The 26,630-nt window shown below is 51.3% G+C and overlaps 2 protein-coding genes across 2 annotated transcripts in view; one reads left to right on the top strand and one right to left on the bottom strand.

The window, feature by feature from the left end:
- The window catches only part of LOC143695917 (uncharacterized), a gene marked incomplete at its 5' end in the record, with an annotated part of 127,841 nt that overhangs the window by 35,417 nt on the left and 65,794 nt on the right, over positions 1 to 26,630 (top strand). The window contains 1 exon segment of the mRNA XM_077191129.1: positions 17,015 to 17,304. Coding sequence (XP_077047244.1) covers positions 17,015 to 17,304 — 290 coding nt within the window.
- LOC143695842 (serine/threonine-protein kinase PAK 3-like) lies at positions 7,965 to 14,369 on the bottom strand. Its single transcript, XM_077191051.1, has 9 exons — positions 14,291 to 14,369; positions 13,560 to 13,623; positions 12,681 to 12,729; positions 11,529 to 11,638; positions 10,654 to 10,771; positions 10,161 to 10,260; positions 9,546 to 9,742; positions 8,501 to 8,638; positions 7,965 to 8,054 (listed from the first exon to the last, which is right to left on the bottom strand). The coding sequence occupies exons 1-9, from the start codon at positions 14,367 to 14,369 to the stop codon at positions 7,965 to 7,967; spliced, it is 945 nt and encodes a 314-aa protein (XP_077047166.1).

The following is a 26,630-nucleotide window of genomic DNA, read 5'->3' as shown; positions in this document are numbered from 1 at the left end:
GTAGGAGCCTGCAGGGGGCAACTGAGACCATGTTAGGGGCAAATGGGATATACTGGAAGTGACTGGGAGTCACTGTGAGCAACTGGGAACATACTAGGACCAACTGAAAGGAACTGGGTGCATACTGGGGGTGATTGGAAACTGCTGGGCTTACACGGGGATGAACTGGGATCATGGCTGGAGGTGACTGGGATCATACTGGCAGTGAGTGCCACTACACTGAGGCTGACTGGGAGTGCTTGTGAGCAAATGGGATCATACTGGAAGGAACTGGAAAGATGCTAGAGATAACTGGGGTACACTGGGATATACTGGGAGCGACTGGAAGGAAAGTGGGGGTGAAAGAGAGCAACTGGAACCATGTAGCGCAAAACTGGTTTATTCTGGCAGAGACTGGGAGCACACTGGGCTCATCTCTGGATCATACCGGGAGTGACTGGACTAATACTGGGAGTGACTGAGTGTCACAGCGAGCACACCCTGCACAGCATCCCCCATACTGGGCCTGACTGGGAGCAACTGGGAGCAAATGGCATCATACTGGGACTCACTGAGTTGATTGAGGAAGCAACTGGAACCATGCTGGCGGCAGCTGGGACAATACTGGGAGAGACTGGAAGTAAGTGGGATTATAATTGTGAAAAGTGCATATTTTGTGATTGGGTTTTCGCAAATATGAAAATGAATATTATACATCTTGTGTTAGAAACTAATGCTGTATTAATTCTCTTAAGAAGTGGGTTAAATACAGTTTTTAGTTATTACAAAATATTAAAATAGAAACTATGCTTGGTAAGAGACTTTCTTTAAAGAAAGGACTTGCAGCGAGATAGCAGCCCCAGGACACCTAAATCATTCAGAGAAAAAGAATTTATTGCCCTCTTATCAGAAGAAATGAACTTCTTCCCGCCTCAAAGGCGCTGTTAGGATTCAGAGGAAGAAGGTGGCACTGACCAGAATCCCATGTTTGAATGGAATTTATGCATCATGTATGAAGTGTACGAATATGCAACAGGCTATTGTTTTTAAGGGTTAATCCTTTGTTAACAGGTGTCCTTTTTAGGGCTTGTGCTGCCCAGAAAAAGGTACCCGGACTCCATAACACTTTGTATTTGTTGTCTCATATTGTCCTAATTCAAATTGTCCAAATTTTTATTACTCTAATAGTATTACTATTATGATAATTATTTTATTACTATTAAACTTTTAAAATTTTAAAAACAAGTGATTGGCGTTTTTCACAATTTGGTAGCAGAGGATGGTTACCAACACCTCACTGCCGGTGCTTTAGGAGAGTCAGAGTGGGGAAGGTGCCCCCTGCCCTCTTCAGCAGCCTCGCTCTGTTTGCCCTGGGGTGACCGACAGACGCAGGTTATGGTGGACAAAAGGAGACAATAAAACAAAGACAAGGGAAAAAGGCTCCCTACAACCACAGCAATTGGCCCCCTAAGAGTATTAATGTACACGAAGAACATGGGAAGGAAAAGGGATTGGTAAGTATTTCTCAGGGGGGATGAATGTGAGTGAATGAGAGGCGGGCTGGTTGTGCCAGACCTGCCAAGTGAGTGCTGGAGTCTCCCATGCTGCGTTTCTGACTTTCCGCGGTAAGTGGCTGTCGCAGACAACTTTCATGAAAAATCCTTTCTTAGGATTTTTCCTTGTGAGAAGCTGCAGTTTCAGTAACCAAAGTATACAATGGTTATCTGCTGCTGTGGAATGCAACAGGTGGACCCGTGATTGGTCTCCTGTGGGTGTTTGGATTTCTTGACCACTCATGGCAGAGCTGGCTCTTGCTCTCTGTCTGAGACACAGATCTTTGTTATTCGTTCTTTTCTATTCTTAGCTTAGCTAGCTTCTCAAGAAACCTTTTCCTTTCTATTGCTTTTTAGTATAGTCTAATGTAACATATATCATAAAATAATAAATCAAGCCTTCTGATCATGGAGTCAACATTCTCGTCTCTTCTTCATCCTGAAAACCCTTGTGACCACAGTCACAAGTGGCCAGTAAAGAGACAAAGTGAATGTTAAAAGGAGTGAGAGAATCCCCCGGGGTAACTGGGACTGGGTCTCAGAGAGGGGCTGGACCCCTCGGAGGAAGGGAGCAGAGGAGTTTCCTAGCCCAATCCACTAGCAAATGGGACAAAAGGGGCTCCTAAAAACCTGCTGGGCTGAGGGATTAATATTCCAAGAGCATTCAGGGTAAAGCAAAATTCTGCTGGATTGAGGATATGCTCAAGAGCATTTGGGATTGGACAACACAGGTGGATTGAGAAATAAAAAAATGCCCAAGTGTTGGGGAAGATGAAACAGGAAAGCCTTATAAATATGATTGTCTGGCAAAAGATTTTGACAATATAGAAACTATAAGCAAGATTGAAATCAAAGCAAGCTTTGAGATACCTCAGTTACTGAACAACTGGAAAACAGTGGTGTGGCTGGCTGAAGGTAATCCCCTTTTGATGGAACAATTCCCACTGCTTGCAGACAGATCCAAGGGTCAGAGCAGATCCTGCCAGCTTGGCAGAAGGGGTCCAAAGAGGAGTTTTTACGGTTTAAAATGTAACACAGTGTGGTAATGTAATGATTCTTATAGGCTGTATGTAAATGCTATAGGACGTGCATCTTGTACTAGATTGGCTAGTGAGAATCAGAATATTCAACACAGAAGATTTATTGAATTGTAATGGGAACCTCACTCTCTTACACTTTTACCCTCTTACTCTCTTACCCTCTCATCCTCTCTACCCCTCTCTTCTCTCGGGCCTGCTCCAGCTGTGCCTGGCAGCTCCAAGCAGGGCCCTGCACCCGGGCCCTTTGCAATAAACCGAAAGTTCCAGGGCCTGGCTGCAGAGATCTCTCGTCTCCATCCGTCCCGACCGTCCTACCCCCCAACGCTCCTACACCCAAGAGCATCTGGGGTTGGCCAACACAGCTGGGTTGAGGAAAATCCAATAGCACCAGGACTGGCCAGAAATACCTAAAATTGTAATAGGTGATGTGAAAGTAAAAGGTACCTTATTGTTGTTGTGTGTGTGAGAGTGAGTCACACACAAAATCAGCCTCAGCTTCCCGGGCAGGTGGGAAGGGGGGGCTGTGGAAAGAGGAGTGTGTGACCCACAAATAAGCCATTGTCCCTTGGGTGGGTGGGGGCTGTGGCAGAGCATGTGTGTGACTGCAAACGGGCCATTGTCCCCCCGGGCCTGTGAGGGGGCCGTAGCTGAAGAGTGTGAGTGACACAAATCAGCCTCACAGGTGAACGGGCACCGGAGGCAGCAGAGTCAGGGCCCTCCCAGGAGGCCGGGAGATACTGAGACCCAGAGGCCAACGCCAAGGGGAGGGGGCCACAGGGAACCACGATTCTCTGTCAACAGGGATCCACTTTGTGTCCTGAGCGTGTGAAAGAATGTGTGGAAGTGAATGAGAAATAGAAGCGAGTGAATGTAGAAAAATGAAAGGATATGTAATGTAGATTGTGTATTTTAAGCTTCACTATATCTCCTTGGAGAGAGGTGGATTGCACTGAAAGTAGTGTGAGAAAAAGGTTTTTTGTTTTTAAGTGTGTAGTTGAAAGAAAAGTGGTATTTAGGTTGTTAGTGAAAGTGAAAAACAGAGGCAGATGATGAATAGATAAGATCTTGAAAAATGAGACAGAAAACCAGTAAGTTGGATTACAGGGGGAAAAAAAGAAAAAAAAATAGCCCTTTGGGAGTTATGTTAGGTAACAGAGATACAACTCCTTGCAAAAGGAGAAAGTACAGGGTATGTAGTAGTTGATGGGAACAACATGCAAACTATGGAAAAAGGGAAATTAACCTTAAACTAGTAAGCTCAAACTCGTGAATTATATACTTGAAAAAGAGCACTAGAATATTTAACACAAAATAAAGGAACCATATCTACTGATTGAAGGTATGCCTTTAGAGTAGTACATACCTTTAAAAATTTGGAAAGGAAAAAGATTACTTAATTCAAGAGGAAAAGGTTTAGTACATGAGGAACTTATTTCAGAGGTTTTAGAGGCATTAAAATTACCTAAAAGACATAGCTATAGTACATATTAAGGAACCCCAAAAGGGAAAGACCCCAGAAATAAGAGGAAATAATTTGGCAGATCACAAAGCCAAGGATACAGCAGAAAGTGGAGCTGAGTGAGTTATGTTAATATTAACTCCAAACGAGGAAAAACTGGAAATTCCTAAGTTTAGGGAAGCCGAGAAAAAAGAATTAAACAAGACAGGAAGTGAACAAGATAAACCAGGGAAATGGAAACTTCTTGATGGAAGACAATTACTTAATAAAATGTGCTTACTAGGAAAATATTAGAAGACATGCATCAGAAAACCCACTGGGGTACTCAAGCTTTGTGTGATCATTTTTTAAGGAACTATGGGTGCACTGGGATTTTTGGAGTAGCAAAGCAAGAAACTGAAAGATGCTTAATTTGCCAAAGGATAAATAAAAAGGTGATGAGAAAAACAACATTAGGAGGTCGTGAGTTAGCTCGTCGACCATATCAAAGTATCTAAGCAGAAGTTTAGATTTGTTAGGCTCTGGATTTATTTGTAAAAAACCCCATTTAATCTAGAAGAAAGAGAATATGCCATAGGTTAGAGAGGAGATTTTAGGAGAATAAAAATCTTTAAAGCATGAGAAACACCCGAGACAAAACAGGAAGAGAACAAGGGGAAATGAAAGGGAGGGGAACAAGAGGAAAAGTCAGAAAGAGAGTGGGATCCTCTGCAGCTCTTGCCCCCTCCGTTCGCGGCCGAGGCGCCTGTCCCGGGTCCCGGCTCGCTGCCCGCCTCAGCTCCGCCTGCCCCGGTTTCCATCCCAGGTGCGGGCTCACTGCCCAGGGCAGCTCCACCTGCCCCGGCGCTGGCGGTGAATTTGTGTGCCCTGCTCCCACTGCCCGGCCCGCGGCCGCTCTGCCGGCCATGCTGGGGAAGATGGGGGTTGCTCTGTCCTGCCGCGTGGGCCGAGGTCACCGCGCCGACCGCACCGAGGGCGGGTCCCAGCCATCCCATCCCCGGCTGCCCTGCCCGTGCCAGCTGCGCTGGGCACCGCCGCTGCTGCTGCCGGGGTCTCCCACCTGCCTTTTCTCTGCCGGGAGCTGCCGGATCAGCCGCCATAAGCCATGTGGGGGCTGCCCACGCTCCGGCTCAGTCTCCACGGGAAGATCCCCCTCTGGCGATTCCGGTAGCACACCCTGCCCACACTCCCACCGAGCCTCGGCGGGATATCCTCCGTGCTCCAGCGTGGCTGCTCTGGGGGCTGCAGGGGGATCTCTGCATCCCCATGGATCTGCAGGGGGATCTCTGCATCCCCATGGATCTGCAGGGGGATCTCTGCATCCCCATGGATCTCTGCATCTGGCACCGCCGTTTTTGGAGGCACCAGGAATAGGCTGAGCTCTGCCTGAAGCTCTTCTCACATTCCCCACACCCTTCCCGGCACAGGGAGGCTTTTACCTCCTCACAGCTCCCCAGGCTGGGTTGGCAGCCCCTCCTCATGTGGGATCTTTGGGGCTTTTCCTCCCCATTGGATTCCTGCGCCGTGGAGCTGTTCCAAATGGCCTCTTCCACAAAGTTCTGTGGCAGGGATTTGTTCTCCCTGTTCTCTGTCTGCAGCTCAGTGCATGAGGGAGGAAGGACAAAGAGAGGAAGAGACAGGGAGAAGGGAAAAGGAAAAGGCAGGAGGAGAGGAAGGAACAAGAAGGAACAAGGGAGGAAGGAGATGGGAAAGGAACATAGATGGATGTAGGACAGAATGAGGAGAAGAAGGAGGGTGGACAAGGAGAAGATGGGATTTGCCTCCATGCCAGAGGGAAGGGGAAGGAGATCCCCCCAGTCCATCCCTGGCAGGATGGCGTTGGCAGTGAGGCTGTCCTGCAGCAATGCTGGGCTGGGAGATGGAGCAGCAGGGAGGGGAAAGGGGCAGTGATTCCTCCTGCCCTGCCTGGCTGTCCCAGTCTGGAGCATCCTGGCGCTGCCGAGGCCCTTGGAGCGTCCGGCACTCAGGAGCCCGGAGCTCACGGCTGCTTTATAAAGCTGACAAAGTCGGCAGGATGGGTCTGGGTATGATCTCAGCAAACTGGGTTTATTGGTACAGGAACAGGGGACAGAGCTGAACAGGGTCCAGGCACAAAGACAGGGTGCAAGCTGAGGGCACAGGGGGTTTTTATATGGGGTAGTGAGGGTGGAGCTGAGGGTCAGGGTCCAATGGATATGGGGGAAAATGTGCAAAGGAGGGGTTAAGGGTCGGGCCAGCTAATAGGGAAACAGGGGCAGAGGAATGCAGTAAACTGGGGCCAATGGAGGGACAGAGAGCTAGGGACTAATCAAAGATGGGTAATAGGGGTGAACTAGGGTAATTAGGCCAACAGGCCAATGGGGTAACATAACTTTCCAAAAATCAGCATGTGCCGGCAAAGATCTATAGGAGAAGCAAGCTTGTCACCATAACCTTGAAATCTATTCTTCTTATTAGGGACCAGTCCTACACGGGTGGGAGATTGAGACTCCCATGGGCCTCCACACCAGTGCATCTTCCTTTTCCTCGCAGCCTCCTTCTCCTCCGTCCAGACAAAGTTTAGGGCTGACAAATCCTGGCTTTGGGGGAAGAACAAGGGGTGAGCACCTTGGGTTTTGTGAGAAATGAGCCTCACTCTTTAGAATTTTTGAAAGTTTAATAAGGAATAATAAGGGACAAATCAGTAACAGCGCTGGGTGTTGGCAATGGCCAGAGGCACACCGGTTAACCACAGCAACTCTTCTTGTCTAGTTTCTCCATTGTATTGTTCAAATACATATTCATAATGATTGTACATATTCAAACATTTCCTGGAACTCATTTACATGTTCCAGGAATTCTTTAGGTTGGTTTGACCCCCAACTTGCCTTTTTAGAGCACGTGCAGGAATCGTGGATTGCTGTTTTGAGGGTTGTGTGTCACTGCCTCACAAGGGCCCCTGTTCTGTGGTTTCAGCAGGTGACAGTTATTGACAGTGGAAGGGTCAGTGGCAGGGGCCTCATCACATCCCTTCCTTAGATGTTATCTGACCATGCAGACGCTTTTAGCTACTTCCACAGTACTTTAAATGAACATTAGCTATTTCACAAATATCTCTGAGTTGTTATTGTCAGTTAGTTACAAAAATAAAAGCATTAGTTCTTATTTCACAACTACGGCTACTTCTGTAAAAGTTAACATTCTAATGCACAACACATGGCATCCACTTTAATATTTTGCAAAAGCCAAAACTATAATGTATGTTTTTCACACTGTCCACTAACTAAAATATCATCCATAAATGATGTTCTGAGGATATGAGCTACACAGGGGCCAGGGCATTGGCCACAAAGAGCTGACAAATTATACTATAGCAAAAGCAGTGAAAAGTGATTACAAACTGTACTATATCAAACTCATTGTGATTAAGAATGTTTTGCAGAAGTCAATACATAATAGCAAAAGCCAGCACTACCTAGTTATTTATAACAAACCCAGGGCAGGTTTTTCCCTTGCATGGAGCACCTGGGCCTTCCCCGGGCCCCTTCTGCCCTCCTGCAGAGCCGGTGGCATTTTCCAGCACACACAGTTTGTAGCCAAGAGCCGGGTGCAGCCGAGAAGGCTCCAAGCGCCTCCTTCCAGGCTGACTCTGCAGGTGCCGAGGCTGCTCTGGGCTCTGCCAGGGCCCTGCTGGGGCTCAGCTCTGGGCCAGGCTGGGCCCGCCCTCCCCTCACATTGCTCCGTGCAGCTGAGTCACAGCGGGAGAAGGAAGGGACACGTCAGGGGAGTTGAGGTTTAAGAGAGTTTTTATTCATAAAACTTTCATAACAAACAGGCTGCTCTAACTACCATAACTAACTAGCAATGCTAACTACCCTAACTAACTACCAGTGCTAACTACCATGACTAACTAATTGTCCTAACTACTGTAAGAAGAAGCTGTCCTCAAGTGCTTCATCTGCTCTGCTGCTCCCTCAGGTTCTTTGCTGCAGTGATCAGAGGGGTCAGGCTGGAGAGAGGCTTGGCTGATGATAAAAATGGGTGCTGCCCAAAGGATAAAAAGGAAAGAAATGAACTGTTACTTTCCAGAGTCAAGTTCCTCACAGGCTCTGTTGCAACAGGACAAAGGGAAATGGTTTGAAAATCGAGGGAAGCAGGCTCAGATTAGATCTAAGGAAGAATTTTTTAACCGGGAGAGTGGGGAAACACTGACAGGAGGTGCCCAGAGATGTGGGAGGTGCCTCCTGCCTGGAAACATCCAAGCTCAGGTGAGGCAGGGCTCTGAGGCCCCTGAGCTGCTTGAAGATGTCCCTGCTCGCTGTGGGGCACCAGGTCCAGATGAGCTCGAAAGGAGCCTGCCAGGCCACAGCGGGCGAGGATTCTGCTCGCTCTGCGCGTGGAACGCAGCGAGACTGGAGACTATCGGAGGGGGCCCCACAAGAAAACCCCTCCCTGGCTCTGCTGCTTCCCCTGCAGCCCTTGGCGCTCACCTGCAGCAGCTCCTGGGCAGCCCAGCGCCGCTCCTCGTCCGGCTCCAGGCTGCACTCGAGGAAGTCCCGCAGCAGAGCCGACAGGCGCCGGGGCTCCTGCAGCTGCGGGGTCCCGTTCTGCCGGATCAGAGCGCGAGCCTGCAGGGAAAGCAAACTCAGCGCTCTGCCAGCTCCCTTCACACCCACACGGGCTCACATCCACCCCGGGGCCTCAGCCCCAGCTCCAGGGCCACTTTCCTCCCTGCCAGAGATGCTGCTCAGAGCTCATTTTGCTATGCCAAGCAAAAAACCCAAACCCTGGGGCTGCCACAGCCACTGCAACATCCAAATGATCTCGCCTTGAGAGCCAGTTTCATTGGCTGGCTTTGTTAGTAGGAACCTCCATCAGAAATAGCCCATTTTGCTTCTCCAAATATGGACACCAGCTTTACAGGCCATTTTCCAGAGTCACTGTGGTCTGCCTGTGTTATTTCAGAGGATTCTTCCATCAAGTGCATCTCTGCAGTGCCACTGACACTCAAGTAAATGCATTCCTGATGCCCCATCCCAGAAACTGCCAGGCAAGAAACAGGAGGTTTGTGATGCTGAAAGCTCAGGCTTGGTGACACAGAAAAAGTAGCTTGGACTAGGAAAGAAATATGTTAGACTATGGGGATGCTAAACCATCATCTTCAGGTTTTCAACAAGTTTCCCAGTGAGAAGAATCAGGGGAGATCATCTTGCAAAACCTCTTTTAGAAACTCCTGCAGAAATCTTGTTGGGTTTGGGGCTGGGATTTGGGGATGGTGTGGGGTTTTCTTGCAAGATAACATTAGAGCTGATGCACTTGCTTCATATTTCCAGGTCATCCTCTCAGCTAGAAGAGCTGCAACAACAAAAAGCCCAAAGCAAATTGTTGCTGGAGACTGCAGAACATTCGTCTGTGTGGAGGCACAAGTCCTCTGGGAATTCCCTTCCCATGTGCAGAAACCTCCAGCTGCTGCTCCCAGTGCAGGGTCCCCCTGTGCTCGCAGCCTCTGCAGCCCCTGGAGAATTTGCCTCTTACCATGGCCGCCGTTTCCCTGAAGTAAGGAGGTTCTCCTTCCACCATCTCGATGGTCACAATGCCGAAGGACCAGATGTCCACCTTGGGGCCATAAGGAGATCTGGTCACAACTTCTGGGGCCATCCAGTGAGCAGTGCCCACCATGGAGCTGCGCTGGTCCTGCTCAGGGCTGAGCTGAGCGCAGAGGCCAAAATCAGCTGAGGACAGAAAGAAACCCTGTCAAAGGCAGCTGCAATGAGGAAACCAAGCACAAAGATTCCCCACGCTCAGTCTGAGAGTGTAGTAGTGAAGTCAGCTGGAAAAGCCCTCAGGGCTGTAGCCAAGGAAAGATGGAACTGGGCCCTTCAAGAAACCCTCAGCTTTCCTGCAGTGGCTTTTACTGATTCCCTTGGAGCTTTAGATTCCCACTGCTGCCCCTCTGGAAGGGCCATGGCCAGAGCAAAGGCACTGCTGGCCCCCTGCTCCTCTCCTGAGCTCTCTGCAGGGGCAGCCGCTCTCAGCTGGCAGCAGGGGCCGGGCAGTGCCCCCAGCAGCCCTTGTGGGGCTCTGGCCCTCCCTGGGAAGCAGCCCCAGCCCCGCAGCCCGGGAGCGCCGTGCCTGGCCAGGAACACCCACCCAGCCTGACAGAGCCGTCCATGCCCAGGAGGATGTTGGAGCTCTTCAGATCCCTGTGGATCACCCGGTTGGAATGGAGGAAATCCAGGCCCTGCAGACACTGAGAGAGAACAAGAAACACAAGGGCAAAAACCAATGGCTGGAATATATCACACCAGAAAGGACAGCTCAGAATTCTGCCAGCAGCAGCTTTGCTGTGACAGGCCAGGAGTGCAGTGCACACAAGCTCCAGGCAAACGGTTCAAGGCAAAGCTGAGAACAGCAAATCAAATCCAAACCAGAAAGAGAGTACCACAACAGCAGGAGAGAGAACAAGAACAGAGTAGAAGTGCAGTGATGCTGGCAGGCCGTTCACTGCAGAGGCTCTTTCTTCTCCAGCTCATAAAAACAACTCAGAAACAAAGCCCTGAGCATGGAGCCACTCCTGTTCTCACACCCTGTTTGGAAGGACCATCGTGTCCCAGCCATGGGAGTGACAAGCAGGATCCCTCACCTCCCGACTGACAGCTGCCATCTCTCCTTCAGCCATGCGTGTCTGTCTGACAACGTCCTGCAAAGTTCCTCCATCCATATATTCCATCACCAGCCAGAGATCTCCATCCACAAGGAAGCTGGAAGAGGAAAACAATGGCATGGAGATTAAAGTGCAGAGCTCAATTCCCCCATGGAAAAGCCTGGAGGGGAGTTTTGTTTCTAGGTCACTTGTCAGTGAGGACAGAATCAGATGGAGAGACATTCCTGCCAGGCTGCACAGTCCTTGGAATCTGCACAGTCTAAAGGGGAAGGAGACACCTGCGAGAAAGGAGAGGCCTTAGATGGCAAGCAGGTGAAAAATGCAGTTTAGCAACAGCCCAGATCAATGTGGAACCACAACCCTTGGCCCCAGCTGGTTCAGCTTCTGAACTCATCAGTTCCACCATTCCCTCCAGAACAAGGCAACACAACTGCCAGGGTTATCCAGGGGAGGAGGCCGTGCAGCACTTGGGACAAAAGCAGTCAGAAAACCTTTCAGAAAGTCCCTTCAGAAACAGGCAAGGCCAGTAAAAAATGGGCAAATGAGGCATTTCTGGAAACAAGAACCCGATCTTCCTGGCATCTTTAGCAATGGAAAAGGGCTGGGAAGAAGAAGCCAAGGGAAATAATTTCTGCTGTGGTTTATCAGCACTTGCTGGGAGACACAGCAAACGGGATCAACTTGAAGGAAAAACCAAAGCAAAGCAACAAAAGCACGTGGAGGGAGTGAACTGCCAGGCTGTTATTTTGGGAAGATGTGGCTGGGTCAGGCATTTTCAAAACAGGCTACAGACTCCGGATGCCAGGAAAGGTTAACGCAGGGCCCGGGCTCGGGATCAGAGCTGAAGCACTCACCTGTCCAAAGAGTTGACAATGTTGGGGTTCTTCTTGTCCTTCAGGAGCAGGATCTCATTCACAGCTCGTTCCCTGTTCTGCCCTCTGAGACTCATTTTCTTGATGGCCACCTGAAGGGACATTGCAGCCTTGAATTGGAGGAGTCTGTGGCAGGAGGCCACAGCAAACACGGAGCGAGTCTTTGTGGAGCGACGGAGCCGGGCTGTGCCAAACTGCCTTGGGATGGGACACCAGAGCTCAGCAAGGGCCATTCCCACAGCCCATTGCTCTGCCAGCTGGGGGCTGCTTACAGGACACATGGCCAGAGACATTTGGCCTTGCAAGCTCTGCAGAAATGGTCCCTCAGCTGTCAGCCTCAAAGCTCTAACAACATTCTCTACACCTACAGTCTTCTCAAATGGCCTCAACACTCCTACTATTATTATTCAAACCCATTTTGCAAGCAGGAGGTAATTCTGGTTCTGTGAAAACAGAGCAAAACAGCCAGGAACCCCTTAGCAATTCTATGGGATTTGGTCATGATTTCAGATGCAACTGCTCTGTTTGGGATTGCACAACAAAGCAGACACGCACACCCATTGCTCAGGTGATCCCTGTCACAGGCTGTCACTGACACCAGACCAAACACAACTTCAGGGTTTAGGAGAGAGCTTTGCTCTGGATATCCATCTCCTCATTTCTCTCCCTCACTCTCTGTGAACAGCTGAAGTAGGACTAAAACCCCAAACTGAGCCCAAGCAGGATCTCTCCATAATTAGGCCTTGAGGTATCCTTTGAAGATGAAAGGCAGGATGGAAATAATAATAATGTTATACTTTAGCTAAGAATAGCTAAATAATGTTCCTGTCTGAGGTTGGGATGAAGATCAATTGGGCCTCAGTCTCCAGCAGCTGATGCATTCACACTTTTAGATATGAAGGCCAAGCCAGCGTGTCCTGCTCTGACAGACACCGCTGCCCTCCTTGCATTCCTTTGGCGCTTCAGAAGGACCAAGTCTGTCCCAGCTGTGCTCTGCAGGCTGACACTGCTCTGCCTTCAGAGGAGCAGCCTGGGCAGGAAAGCTCTGCTGGCCCCCAAAGCTGCAGCCACAGCTCCCAGCAGAGGGGAAAGCCCTGGAGAGCTGCCAGGCGTGCTGGGCGTGTTGGCACTGACCTCTCCTCCAGTGGCCCTGTCGAGTCCTTTATAAACGGTTCCAAAAGCCCTGGAGACAAAACAGCAGAGAAGAAAGAAGCAGCGCTTTAGGCCCTGGCAGGGAAAGCCAGCCCAGACAGGAGATCTCTGCTGCCTGCAGCGTTCACAAACACCTGGGTGCATCGACCCTTCCAACAACAGCACAGCAGCCACCAGCCCTCTGCCATGCAAGGTGTGCAGGAGAAAACTGAGACCCAACATGAAGGAATTGGGCTGGAGCGAATCCCAATGTCCACCCTGAATTGCTTTAGTTCAAAACCTGAGGTGAGAGATGGCTGTCTAAAGAACTGGAAAAGAATGCATTTCATCCTTTTCCATTTCCTGCCTAAGATCTGCAGGTTCTACAAGGGCCCTGCCATCAGGCAGGTGATGCTTTTTCCCCCAGAGTGCATCAGCTCTGTGTCTGTTACTGAATGGATGGGGTCTGCTACCTGTGCTAGAATAGAGCACTTATTAGTTCATCTCTGGTTTCTGTTTCTAAACCATTAGGTTGATAACCCTGACCAGTGGATCTTTTTTGAAGGAAAATATTTGAAAGAAATCTTCTTGAGAACTGTTTTCTGACAGTCACCAGATGGTGAGTTGCTCTTTTAGGCAATCCAGTTCCAGGGACAGAAGATCTTCCAGGTCCTGCTCCTTGCTGCAGGCAGGACACTGCCAGCCTCAGGGGCCTTTGACGGCACCTTCTGACCACAGTTATCAATTCTGATCAGGACTGAGAGACAGCAGGATGGTAGCCCAGTGTCTGAAGGTGCTTGGAGCTCTCCTGACTTCTCACTTGATCCTGCACCAGCACAACACCCGGCCCTGCTTGTGCAGCAGCAGCTGCCGTGCACTTACCCATGGCCAATCTGCTCCACTTCCAGGTATTTCTCGGCAGGCTCCTCCTCGCTCACGGTGTTCCCTGAAAGAAACCACGTGGAAGACGCTCCCTCCCAGAGTGACACCCCGCCTTGCAGCAGAGCCACAAACAGCCCCACTCCCTGGGGCCGTGAGCCCCTTGGTGTCAGCCGGGGAAGGACAATAAATGGCTCGGTGACATTCAGCTGCAGAGCAACACTGGGTGCAGCTGATGCCCAGACACACACACAACACCTGCTCGGGCACCCAGGAACAGAGCAGACGTACTCAGCTGCATCAGGCACCACTCCCCTCTCCCCTCTGGCTGCCCGGCTGTGCTGCTGTCAGAATGTTCAGCCCAGGATCCCACAGCGGAGAGAGGTTCATTGTCCTCTTCCCAAGCAGAGGGAGCTTCTCCATCCTCTTCCCAAAATGCTGCAGCTTCTCCATCCTCTTCCCAAAATGCTGGAGGTTCGCCATCCTCTTCCCAAGCCAGGGGATGTTCGCTGTCCACTTCCCATGCTGGGAGATGTTCACTCTCCTCTTCCCATGCCACAGGATATCCTCCATCCTCATCCCACACTGGGAGATATCCATTGTCCTCATCCCACTCCGTGGGAGCTTGGCCACTCTGGTCCCACACCAGGGGACATCCACCGTCCTCGTCCCAGGCCGGGAGATGTCCCCTGTCCTTGTCCCACCCCGCGGGAGCCTCGCCGTTGCATTCCCACCCCGTGGGATGTTCGCCCTCGTCTCCCAGAGCAGCGGGAAGTTCACTGTCATCTCCCGGCGCTGAGGGAAGTTCACCATCGTCCCCCAGAGCAGCGGGAAGCTCACTGCTCTCTTCCTCCTCTTGGGCCTCCTCTTTGGAAGCAGAGGGAGCCCCAGGAGGTGCTGGTGCTGCTTCTGTGCCCTGTGGACAGACAGTAGTGTGAGGGACAGGAAGTTCTATCTCAGTTATCACCTTATTTATCCTCAGCTGCACATCCAGCTGCACTACGCAGAAATGGGGTTTGGAGCTGTTCCAACTAACAATGGGCTACAGTCAACATTGCCACTTATTGTTGGGAATTCGATATTCCACCATGGCTAAAGCCAGCAAGCAATCCTCTGCCTGCAAAACCAGACCTGCAGCTCTTCAAAAACTCTTCAGCAGAAAAGGAGAAAACTGATGGGAATTCCTTTGCTGCTGCTGCTGCAGCAAAGACACTGACAGGAACTTTCCTTCAGCCTCCCAGGCTGGCCCTCGACTGCCACATGCTGAGCTCACAACTTGCTGCACAATTCCAAACACCAAAGGTTCCTTTCCCACTCACCGAAGGAGGAGCTGCTCGGAATCCAGACATGAGGTGCCCTGCAGTGGGAGAGGGAACATGAACCAGATGCTGTTAGGAGAAAAACTGCCAGTGCTGGGAAATGCCACGGAGCAAGGCAACCCCAAGAGAGCATTTTGCTTTCATTGCATCCCTCCAGGAGCCACAGTCCCTTCCCACAGCAAGCAAGAGAACAGCACAAAATACTGGGCTGGGTCAGTTCTTGGCTGGAGCAGCAAACGGAGGCAGTTCCAGGCTCTGCTGGCACAGACTCCCTGCTTGAGGGAACAGAACCCCCCAGGGCTCATTGCAGATGCTGTGCACGCCCCGCTGGCTGCAGACACCCCCTTTTTCAGCTGCAGCTGCTGGCAGGAGCTCTCCCAAAGCAATGGTGTCTTCATGGCCATTTGGTTCCAAAGTCAACTCAGCTCCAGAGGAAGAACAGAAAGCACACAGCAAGCCCAAAGCCACAGATGCTGCACCGAGGGAAAACCTCAACTTACGTGCCAAGTGGGTTAAAAAATACCCCGAATAAGCCACAGAGTACAGAGTGCAAACTGCAGCAGCCACGTGCTGGATCATTTTGGCTGCGCTGCACACGCCTGCAGCCTGTAGCCCTGCAAGCACAGAAGGACAGGGCTGGGCTGGCTGCTGAGAATGCCTCGGGCAGGAGGATCCTCCGGCAGCGAGCCCAGAGCCACTCTGGGCACTGAGGCCTCTGTGTCCCACAGCAACGGGAACACCACGGGGACGTGGCGCTGTTCCTGTGACATCCCAGCAGCAGCTCACGCAGAAGCCGCCTGGAAGGTTCTCCTGTGTCACAAAGGAGCACAAAGAACCCTCCCAGGGCACAGCCCATGGCCCAAAGGATGCAAGAGGAACTCAAAATGCAGCAAACAAGGACACCCCATAGCCCAGCCTGAACACTGAGGAGAACAAGGACAGGACCAAAGCAAATGAAACGTGACCTTTAGTCACTGATAGTTCTGACTAAAAGCAGCAAGCCTTGCTCCATCTGGGATCTTTGTTCTAGTCCTAAAAACAAGCAAGGGTCTCCAGTCTAAATACACAGAAGGCAGGAACTGGGGAGGAGGTGGGATTAGGAAGAAGGAGGAGGAGGAGGAGGGAGAGAGGAAAAGGAGGAGCAGGAAGAGGAGGAGCAGGAGCAGGAACAGGAGGAACAGGAGGTTCCAGTGCCCCCTGTGGCCGCAGCCACGGGACCATCGCCCCCAGCTCGTCTTGCAGGTGAGCGGGGAGGGGGAGGTCGTCCCAAATCTGTCGGGGAGTCCCTGAGAGGGTTTTTTATTGGGGTGTGTTTGGAGCTCGCAGATTGTGGAATTGACCCCAAATATCATCTGGTGTCTCTGGGAGGTTTTGTTTTCTCTGTGTGTGTAGGTTTGGATCTTGCAGGAGCCCAAAGCTGAGCCCCTTGGGGGGGATCTTTGGGGGCCCACGTGGCCATTGCCCAGTATGGGCAGGGGAGGACATTGGTCCTGGGGACCCCCGGGAGAGCAGAGGAGGGGAACCCCTGGGACCCCCAGAGTGGGGAGAGCAGAGAGGGGCAATCCTAGAGCTGGGGGACCCCGGCAGACTGGAAAGGGGGGGAGCCTGGAGAGGAGAGGAGAGACCCCTGGGACCCCTGGGATCTCAGAGCAGAGCATCAGGGGAGAAGGGCCCCCATGGACCCCCAAAAGGCCCTGGATCATCCCTGAGCAGGACGCCAGAGAATGGAGAAGCCCTGGAACCATTGGACCCCCATGATCCTAAGGAAAGGAAACCTCTAGAACCCCAAGAGTGGAGAGATCAGCAATAGGGAACTGCTGGGAGAGTTTTTTGGGGCTGAATCTTGACATTGTGGGGATTTTCATGGACACAAGACTCCTGCTGACTTCTAGAGATGAACCTGGCCAGGAGGAGCCTCTACTCCAAGGCGTTCCCACCTTGGTTTCCCCAAACCAGGGTCTGTCATTCCCAAGCTGTGGCCAGATGGCAGAGGAGGAAAAGGCCCAGACATTCCGCACGAGGAGGGGCTGCAAACCCAGCCCAGGGAGCTGCAGGGAGGAAAGAGCCCCCCTGAGCCAGGAAGGCAGCCTGAGATCCAGCCAGAGCTCAGAGCTGGTGGAGAAGCCTCATGGCAGGGAGAAGCCCCACAAATGCTTGGAATGTGGGAAGGGTTTCAGCTACAGCTCCACCCTGATGGAACACCTGAACATCCACCCTGGGGAGAGGCCCTGGGAGTGTGGGGAATGTGGGAAGAGCTTCAGTGGGACCTCCGACCTCAGCAAGCACCACAAGATCCACACTGGGGAATGGCCCTAGGAGTGCTTGGAATGTCAGAAGAGCTTCAAATGGGATTCAGAGATCGTCACTCACCAGCACTTGCACACCAGGGAGAGGCCCTGTGAGTGTCCCGAGTGTGGGAAGAGCTTCGTGTGCTGCTCCAGCTCCATCCCCCATGGGAGGATCTGTGCTGGATGATCCCCAGTGACCCCCGTTGGGCAGAGCCCTGGTGACCCCTGTTCTGGGTGATCCCCGTTGGGTAGGGGGAAGGTGCTGGAGAGATTTCTTTCCCTTCTCCTTGTGCTGCTGTGATTTGGTTGGTAATAAATTCCCTCCCTGTGCCCAGGCCGGGTCTGTTGTGCCCGTGCCGGATTTGCTGAGGGATCTCTCCCGGTCCTTGTACTGACCCACGTCATTGTTAAAGTGCATGAACAGTTGCCGGTTGTAGATGAACCTTACCTGTCCCCTGTTCCTGTACCAATAAACCCAGTTTGCTGCAGAGCATACCCAGACTCATCCTGCCGACTTTGTCAGCTTTATAAAGCAGCCGTGAGCTCCGGGCTCCTGAGTGCCGGACGCTCCAAGGGCCTCGGCAGCGCCAGGACGCTCCAGACTGGGACAGCCAGGCAGGGCAGGAGGAATCACTGCCCCTTTCCCCTCCCTGCTGCTCCATCTCCCAGCCCAGCATTGCTGCAGGACAGCCTCACTGCCAACGCCATCCTGCCAGGGATGGACTGGGGGGATCTCCTTCCCCTTCCCTCTGGCATGGAGGCAAATCCCATCTTCTCCTTGTCCACCCTCCTTCTTCTCCTCATTCTGTCCTACATCCATCTATGTTCCTTTCCCATCTCCTTCCTCTCCTCCTGCCTTTTCCTTTTCCCTTCTCCCTGTCTCTTCCTCTCCTTGTCCTTCCTCCCTCACGCACTGAGCTGCGGACAGAGACCAGGGAGAACAAATCCCTGCCACAGAACCTCGTGGAAGAGGCAATTTGGAACAGCTCCACGGCGCAGGAATCCAATGGGGAGGAAAAGCCCCAGAGATCCCACATGAGGAGGGGCTGCCAACCCAGCCTGGGGAGCTGTGAGGAGGTAAAAGCCTCCCTGTGCCGGGAAGGGTGTGGGGAATGTGAGAAGAGCTTCAGGCAGAGCTCAGCCTATTCCTGGTGCCTCCAAAGACGGTGGTGCTCCATGCAGAGATCCATGGGGATGCAGAGATCCCCCTGCAGATCCATGGGGATGCAGAGATCCCCCTGCAGATCCATGGGGATGCAGAGATCCCCCTGCAGGTCCCGGAGCAGCCACGCTGGAGCACGGGGATGCCTGAGAGGAGGCTGTGCCCCCGTGGCCAGAGGGGCCCCGCTGGAGCAGCCTGTCCTGGCAGGACTGACCCCGGGGCACAGTGACCCACGCTGCAGCACTTGGAGGGGGGCTGTGCCCCATAGGATGGACTCAGCTTGGAGAAGTTCCTGGAGAAGTCTCCGGTGGGAGAGAGCCCAGGGTGCAGCAGGGGAACGACTCCTGTCCCTGAGCAGAGGGAGAAGCCCCGGGGCATGAAGTGAGCACGGCCCCATTCCCTGTCTCCGGCACTGCCGGGGTAGGAGGTGCAGCTGGAAGGAGGGAGGCGTGGGGGAAGGCTGGATTTAAGGCTCTTCACTCACTTCTCATTATCCTGCTCTGAGTTTTTGGAGTTCTCTGTCAGAAATCTCTCCCCTCGCCCACTCATCCACAGGGTTGGGGCAATTTTCCCTTTTTGGGGGAAATCAAAGCCATTCCTTGATGCTCCTAATTAGAGGTAGCAGTAGTGAGTCTCCGGGGCTTCTCGCTGACCGGAGCCAGAGAAGCCGCAGTGCTTCGGGAAAGCCGTGGCGGGAGGTGCGTAGAAGTTTGTTTGTGTTTTCAGCTCAATCCCCTCGGGCCCGGGCCCGTTCCAGGGCTGTTCCTCATCTCCGGCTCCGCCCTCACGCAGCCCGGGGGGCCCTGAGAGCGCGGGGCGAGGCTGTGCCGTGTGCAGAGCCCGCCCCTGGCTGCGATTGGGCGACGGTGCCGTCAGTCGCGGACGGCTGACCAATCCACTGAAATGTTCCTCATTTCAGGGATTGCTCAGCAGGAAGGTCAGGAGCTGGAGCTGTCTGGTTGGTTATTCCCAGGGCAGCTTGTAATCTAATGATGCCATTGAAATGAGAAATAGGTTCTGTGGCTCCTGACATGAATTGGTTTGGGTTCCCAGGGGCTGGTCCATGGTGTTATAGGATTTGTTCTGCTGGCCGTTCATCTTTTCTCCATTTTTGGCCGCGCTCTCCAGCAAGGACTGCATCAATTGATGCTTTTCTCTACTTAAATCATCAAATACTTGGATTCCCAACTGATTTCCCTGAACTTGTGGTAGCAAGAACATTTCAGTGCTCTAATACACCCTATATAACACTGACAGCGACAGCACATGTTGGAGTGGGCAGAGGGATGATTCCCCCCCATTTATTTATAGTGAAGTTTTCCCAACATTCTTCATTTGCTGTTTCCCTTTGCAGCTTCACCCGTTTCTGTTGCAGGGTCAGATATCCTCACCCTGGGCTCTGCCTTGAGCTGTGCAAATTCCATCAGTGCAAGCAGGCAGAGCTTGGGCTGAGGGGCAGAGGGAATGAGCCCAATTCCTGCCCCAGGCAAGAGACCCAGGTACATTGTCCAGGCTTTGCCCAGCAGTGTTCATTTGCATTTCTAAAGCTCCTCTGCAGGCTGCCTGGAATGAAGCTTCTCTTCCAGAGCATGACTCTCATGCGCCCCACCCCAAAAGCCAGGGTTTGGGGTATTTTTAATGTTTGGGGGTTTTTTTGAAGAGTGTTCTATTAACGGTTTGTGAGTTAAAGGGTCACCTTTAAAGCTCTTCTAAACGCAGCCTGGAGGTAAACACCAGAAAACGTGGACCAAAATTTTGCCATCTCCACCAGCCAGGCAAACACACACTGAAAAAGAATCCAAAGCAATAAAGATATTTTCTACTTCTTCTGCTGAGAATAAAAACTGATTCTCACCCCCAAACCTAACTGACAATATGAAAGTAGGATTATTTAGAAAAAACATTCTCATGGTGTAATCTTATTCTAGGCAGCCCAGAGTGTGGGTGTGAGTGAGCCCCAGAGTGGAATTGTGCCGTGGTGCTCCCCAGCAGCTGTGGCAGTGCAGGCCCCAGCCAGCGCTGAAGCTGCAGCAGTGGCAGCGAGGCTTGGCCGCAGTGGCTGGAGGTGCCAGAGGAGGGTGGCCAGGATTTCCGAGGGTTTGAGCAGAGGATCTGTGGGCAGGCCCAGGGGCTTGGCCCGCTGTGGAGCCCTGGCTGCTGCTGCGTTGCCTTCAGGGCAGGCTCAGGGGCGGCTGCCATGGTCCTGCTGCAGGCGGGAAGTGCAAATCTCCGGGGCTTCAGAGCCCCTGAGGCCAGGCTGAGGGGTCCCCCCGTGTTCAGCTGTGCTGGCGGCTGTTTCTGGCCTCAGGGACACTTGGCATGGGCCCCTTGGCCACCAGTGGTGCTGCTTTGCACTCCTTAGGCAGGAGCCGATGTCCTGGCTGGGTGTTGGCAACAGCAAAGTCCCAGGGCAGGCTCTGTGCCAGCCCAGCTTCCTGGGGGAGAATATACCTTGATCTCTGATCCAGTGCTTGCTGAAGCAGTCAGAATTGCTTTTGCCGCCCTGTTAGGTGCCATGGCGTCAGCAGAAGATATTGAAGCCTTCCTGCTCAGGGCATTTCAGTGCCAGGCTCTTACAAGCACCCAGAGCTCCGCGGGTTGAGCTGAGCATGGGGCGGTGACCTGCGCTTTGTCTGATTCCCCTTCCTTCCCTCCCCTGGAATAGGCTGTTGCTTTTAGACACCACTTGTCCTGGTTGCTTCACAGTACTTTGGAGAGGCTCCATATCTAATTTTCCCTATTTCCCTGGGGCTGCCCACACTTCAGGGTTCACTTCAGCATAGGCCTGGCCAGACATTTGACACAGAGGTACAACAGAACTGGCCTCTGTATCACCTTTTATAATATTAATTTGTGTTCCAAATTTAGCGATCAAATCCCTTCCCAGTAAATCATGATAGCAATTAGGAGCAAATAAAACTTCATGCATTTCAAATCCATCTCCCAGATCTACTAATAGTGGTTGAATAAAACCATACAGCTTTCCCACTTATGCCATGAATAATCAAAGACATTTTGGCCTTTTTTCCCTCCCTTAGGTCTAAGATTCAGAGTGGATTGAGAGGCCCCTGTGTCCATCTGAAAATGCCTCCTCTCAATGCAGACCCACCTGAATGTTCTCAAGGGCTCCAGTGTGGAGGGTCCCTGGTGTGATGGGAGCTGTGACAGCCCTGCCAATCCATGTCCATCACGGGGTGGACTTGCTGGTCCTGCGGGTGCTGCTGTCTGTGCTTGCAGTGTCCTTGTGCCCTGCAGCTGGAGCCCTGATTCCTTGCCAGGGGCTGTTTGGGTGGGCTGTCCCCTGGTGAGGAGGGCAATGCCTCTGCCGGGTGCTTGTGGCCGAGCCCGTGCCCTGGGTGCTGGGGCCCCCTTGGGCCCTGGGGTTGATCCCTCAGGGGCTGTAGGAGCTCTGCCCTGGCCTTTGCCTTCAGCTTGGCCTTTTGCTGCTCCCTTCTTGCATTCACCTGCTGGGCCTTTGTGCCGAAGTGCTGCAGGGCCTTCTTCTGCCCCTCCTGCAGCCCCCCTCAGTGCCTGTGGGTGCTTGTCTTGCTTTACAAGACAGGTGTCTGCTTGGGAAGGCAGAAAAAGCCTCTCTAGGAATGGAGAATGCAAACCCCCTCCCTCTTAATTTTTACAATAGTGAAATCAAGGGTCTCTCAGGCAAAGCTATGGGAATAGAAATACCAGTTCTTTACTAGTGTGCATAATAAAGTAAACAAACAACCACAGCTCCGGCAGTGCCAACAAACAGAGCCCGGAGCCAGTCCCGGCCTTTCGGCTGCGGCGCTTTCCTGTTGGGTGCAGTTCCGGGCACGGCCGGCAGGGGCGCTGGTGGCTCCCGCGGGGCAGGGCAGCGCATCCCTGCCATGGGAACCTCTCTTAACCGAAATAGAGCAATCCCTTCATCTAACTCTTTCACTTTTTTACCTTCTATAGCCTTTCTCCTGTGTTTTGAGAAAGAATTTGGAGAGGGCTGCCTTTTAAGTGAGCTCCTAGTGTTTAGATAAGGTGCTTCCTGTAGAGAGAGAGTTTCCCTGAACAGCTGGAGCTGTGGTTACCAAGGGGATGTAACTCGGAGCAGGCCGGGGTCAGGGGAGGATATCCCGCCGAGGCTCGGTCGGAGTGTGGGCAGGGTCTGCTGCCGGAATCGCCAGAGGGGGATCTTCCCGTGGAGACCGAGCCGGAGCGTGGGCAGCCCCCACATGGCTTATGGCGGCTGATCCGGCAGCTCCCGGCAGAGAAAAGGCAGGTGGGAGACCCCGGCAGCAGCAGCGGCGGTGCCCAGCGCAGCTGGCACGGGCAGGGCAGCCGGGGATGGGATGGCTGGGACCCGCCCTCGGTGCGGTCGGCGCGGTGACCTCGGCCCACGCGGCAGGACAGAGCAACCCCCATCTTCCCCAGCATGGCCGGCAGAGCGGCCGCGGGCCGGGCAGTGGGAGCAGGGCACACAAATTCACCGCCAGCGCCGGGGCAGGTGGAGCTGCCCTGGGCAGTGAGCCCGCACCTGGGATGGAAACCGGGGCAGGCGGAGCTGAGGCGGGCAGCGAGCCGGGACCCGGGACAGGCGCCTCGGCCGCGAACGGAGGGGGCAAGAGCTGCAGAGGATCCCACTCTCTTTCTGACTTTTCCTCTTGTTCCCCTCCCTTTCATTTCCCCTTGTTCTCTTCCTGTTTTGTCTCGGGTGTTTCTCATGCTTTAAAGATTTTTATTCTCCTAAAATCTCCTCTCTAACCTATGGCATATTCTCTTTCTTCTAGATTAAATGGGTTTTTTTACAAATAAATCCAGAGCCTAACAAATCTAAACTTCTGCTTAGATACTTTGAAATGGTCGACGAGCTAACTCACGACCTCCTAATGTTGTTTTTCTCATCACCTTTTTATTTATCCTTTGGCAAATTAAGCATCTTTCAGTTTCTTGCTTTGCTACTCCAAAAATCCCAGTGCACCCATAGTTCCTTAAAAAATGATCACACAAAGCTTGAGTACCCCAGTGGGTTTTCTGATGCATGTCTTCTAATATTTTCCTAGTAAGCACATTTTATTAAGTAATTGTCTTCCATCAAGAAGTTTCCATTTCCCTGGTTTATCTTGTTCACTTCCTGTCTTGTTTAATTCTTTTTTCTCGGCTTCCCTAAACTTAGGAATTTCCAGTTTTTCCTCGTTTGGAGTTAATATTAACATAACTCACTCAGCTCCACTTTCTGCTGTATCCTTGGCTTCGTCATCTGCCAAATTATTTCCTCTTATTTCTGGGGTCTTTCCCTTTTGGGGTTCCTTAATATGTACTATAGCTATGTCTTTTAGGTAATTTTAATGCCTCTAAAACCTCTGAAATAAGTTCCTCATGTACTAAACCTTTTCCTCTTGAATTAAGTAATCTTTTTCCTTTCCAAATTTTTAAAGGTATGTACTACGCTAAAGGCATACCTTCAATCAGTATATATGGTTCCTTTATTTTGTGTTAAATATTCTAGTGCTCTTTTTAAAGTATATAATTCACAAGTTTGAGCTTACTAGTTTAAGGTTAATTTCCCTTTTTCCATAGTTTGCATGTTGTTCCCATCAACTACTACATACCCTGTACTTTCTCCTTTTGCAAGGAGTTGTATCTCTGTTACCTAACATAACTCCCAAAGGGCTATTTTTTTTTCTTTTTTTCCCCCTGTAATCCAACTTACTGGTTTTCTGTCTCATTTTTCAAGATCTTATCTATTCATCATCTGCCTCTGTTTTTCACTTTCACTAACAACCTAAATACCACTTTTCTTTCAACTACACACTTAAAAACAAAAAACCTTTTTCTCACACTACTTTCAGTGCAATCCACCTCTCTCCAAGGAGATATAGTGAAGCTTAAAATACACAATCTACATTACATATCCTTTCATTTTTCTACATTCACTCGCTTCTATTTCTCATTCACTTCCACACATTCTTTCACACGCTCAGGACACAAAGTGGATCCCTGTTGACAGAGAATCGCGGCTCCCTGTGGCCCCCTCCCCTTGGCGTTGGCCTCTGGGTCTCAGTATCTCCCGGCCTCCTGGGAGGGCCCTGACTCTGCTGCCTCCGGTGCCCGTTCACCTGTGAGGCTGATTTGTGTCACTCACACTCTTCAGCTACGGCCCCCTCACAGGCCCGGGGGGACAATGGCCCGTTTGCAGTCACACACATGCTCTGCCACAGCCCCCACCCACCCAAGGGACAATGGCTTATTTGTGGGTCACACACACCTCTTTCCACAGCCCCCCCTTCCCACCTGCCCGGGAAGCTGAGGCTGATTTTGTGTGTGACTCACTCTCACACACACAACAACAATAAGGTACCTTTTACTTTCACATCACCTATTACAATTTTAGGTATTTCTGGCCAGTCCTGGTGCTATTGGATTTTCCTCAACCCAGCTGTGTTGGCCAACCCCAGATGCTCTTGGGTGTAGGAGCGTCGGGGGGTAGGACGGTCGGGACGGATGGAGACGAGAGATCTCTGCAGCCAGGCCCTGGAACTTGCGGTTTATTGCAAAGGGCCCGGGTGCAGGGCCCTGCTTGGAGCTGCCAGGCACAGCTGGAGCAGGCCCGAGAGAAGAGAGGGGTAGAGAGGATGAGAGGGTAAGAGAGTAAGAGGGTAAAAGTGTAAGAGAGTGAGGTTCCCATTACAACACAATAAATCTTCTGTGTCGAATATTCTATTTCTCACTAGCCAATCTAGTACAAGATGCACGTCCTATAGCATTTACATACAGCCTATAAGAATCATTACATTACCACACTGTGTTACATTTTAAACCGTAAAAACTCCTCTTTGGACCCCTTCTGCCAAGCTGGCAGGATCTGCTCTGACCCTCGGATCTGTCTGCAAGCAGAGGGAATTGTTCCATCAAAAGGGGATTACCTTCAGCCAGCCACACCATTGTTTTCCAGTTGTTCAGTAACTGAGGTATCTCAAAGCTTGCTTTGATTTCAATCTTGCTTATAGTTTCTATATTGTCAAAATCTTTTGCCAGACAATCATATTTATAAGGCTTTCCTGTTTCATCTTCCCCAACACTTGGGCATTTTTTTATTTCTCAATCCACCTATGTTGTCCAATCCCAAATGCTCTTGAGCATATCCTCAATCCAGCAGAATTTTGCTTAACCCTGAATGCTCTTGGAATATTAATCCCTCAGCCCAGCAGGTTTCAATTCTGGATGATCTTGGGCACTCTTATCCCTCAACCCAGCAGGTTTTTAGGAGCCCCTTTTGTCCCATTTCCTAGTGGATTGGGCTAGGAAACTCCTCTGCTCCCTTCCTCCGAGGGGTCCAGCCCCTCTCTGAGACCCAGTCCCAGTTACCCCGGGGGATTCTCTCACTCCTTTTAACATTCACTTTGTCTCTTTACTGGCCACTTACCGTGGAAAGTCAGAAACGCAGCATGGGAGACTCCAGCACTCACTTGGCAGGTCTGGCACAACCAGCCCGCCTCTCATTCACTCACATTCATCCCCCCTGAGAAATACTTACCAATCCCTTTTCCTTCCCATGTTCTTCGTGTACATTACTACTCTTAGGGGGCCAATTGCCATGGTTGTAGGGACCCTTTTTCCCTTGTCTTTGTTTTATTGTCTCCTTTTGTCCACCATAACCTGCATCTGTCGGTCACCCCAGGGCAAACAGAGCGAGGCTGCTGAAGAGGGCAGGGGGCACCTTCCCCACTCTGACTCTCCTAAAGCACCGGCAGTGAGGTGTTGGTAACCATCCTCTGCTACCATAATTGTGAAAAACGCCAATCACTTGTTTTTAAACTTTTTAAGGTTTAATAGTAATAAAATGGTTATAAAAATAGTAATACAATTAGAGTAATAAAAATTTGGACAATTAGGATTTAGGACAATACAAGACAATGGAAACAAAGAGTTACAAACGGCTCGGGTACCTTTTCCTGGGCAAAGTAAGCCCAAAAAAGGACACACGTTAATAGAGGATTAACTGTGAAAAACCATAGCCCATTGCATATTTGTACATCTCATACGTGATACATAAATTCCATTCCAACAAAGGATTCTGTCTGGTCAGTGTCAGCTTCTTCCTCTTCATCCTGATGGCATCTTCAGGGCTGAGCAAGGCAGGAACAAGTACATTTCTTCTGATAATTGAGCAATAAAATATTCTTCTCTGAAAGATTTAGGTGTCCTGTGGCTGCTATCTGGTGTGAGTCCTCATTCCTTTTTTAAAAAACTATCCCACATACATAAGTTTCTATTTTAACATTATGTTATAACCTAAAACTACATTTAACACACTACTTAAAAAAATTGTTACAGC

This window comes from Agelaius phoeniceus, chromosome 27 (genome assembly GCF_051311805.1).
Source record: "Agelaius phoeniceus isolate bAgePho1 chromosome 27, bAgePho1.hap1, whole genome shotgun sequence".
NCBI lineage: Eukaryota > Metazoa > Chordata > Aves > Passeriformes > Icteridae > Agelaius > Agelaius phoeniceus.
This window is presented reverse-complemented; position numbering and strand designations above follow the sequence as displayed.

Coding starts and splice junctions, on each gene's coding strand:
- LOC143695842 (XM_077191051.1), bottom strand. CDS start 14,369: ATGGTGAACTTCCCTCAGCGCCGGGAGATGACAGTGAACTTCCCGCTG. Junction 10,261..10,653: donor TGGCAGCTGTCAGTCGGGAG/GTGAGGGATCCT, acceptor GTTCTCTCTCAG/TGTCTGCAGGGCCTGGATTT. Junction 8,055..8,500: donor CTGCCCAGGAGCTGCTGCAG/GTGAGCGCCAAG, acceptor TCCTTTGGGCAG/CACCCATTTTTATCATCAGC.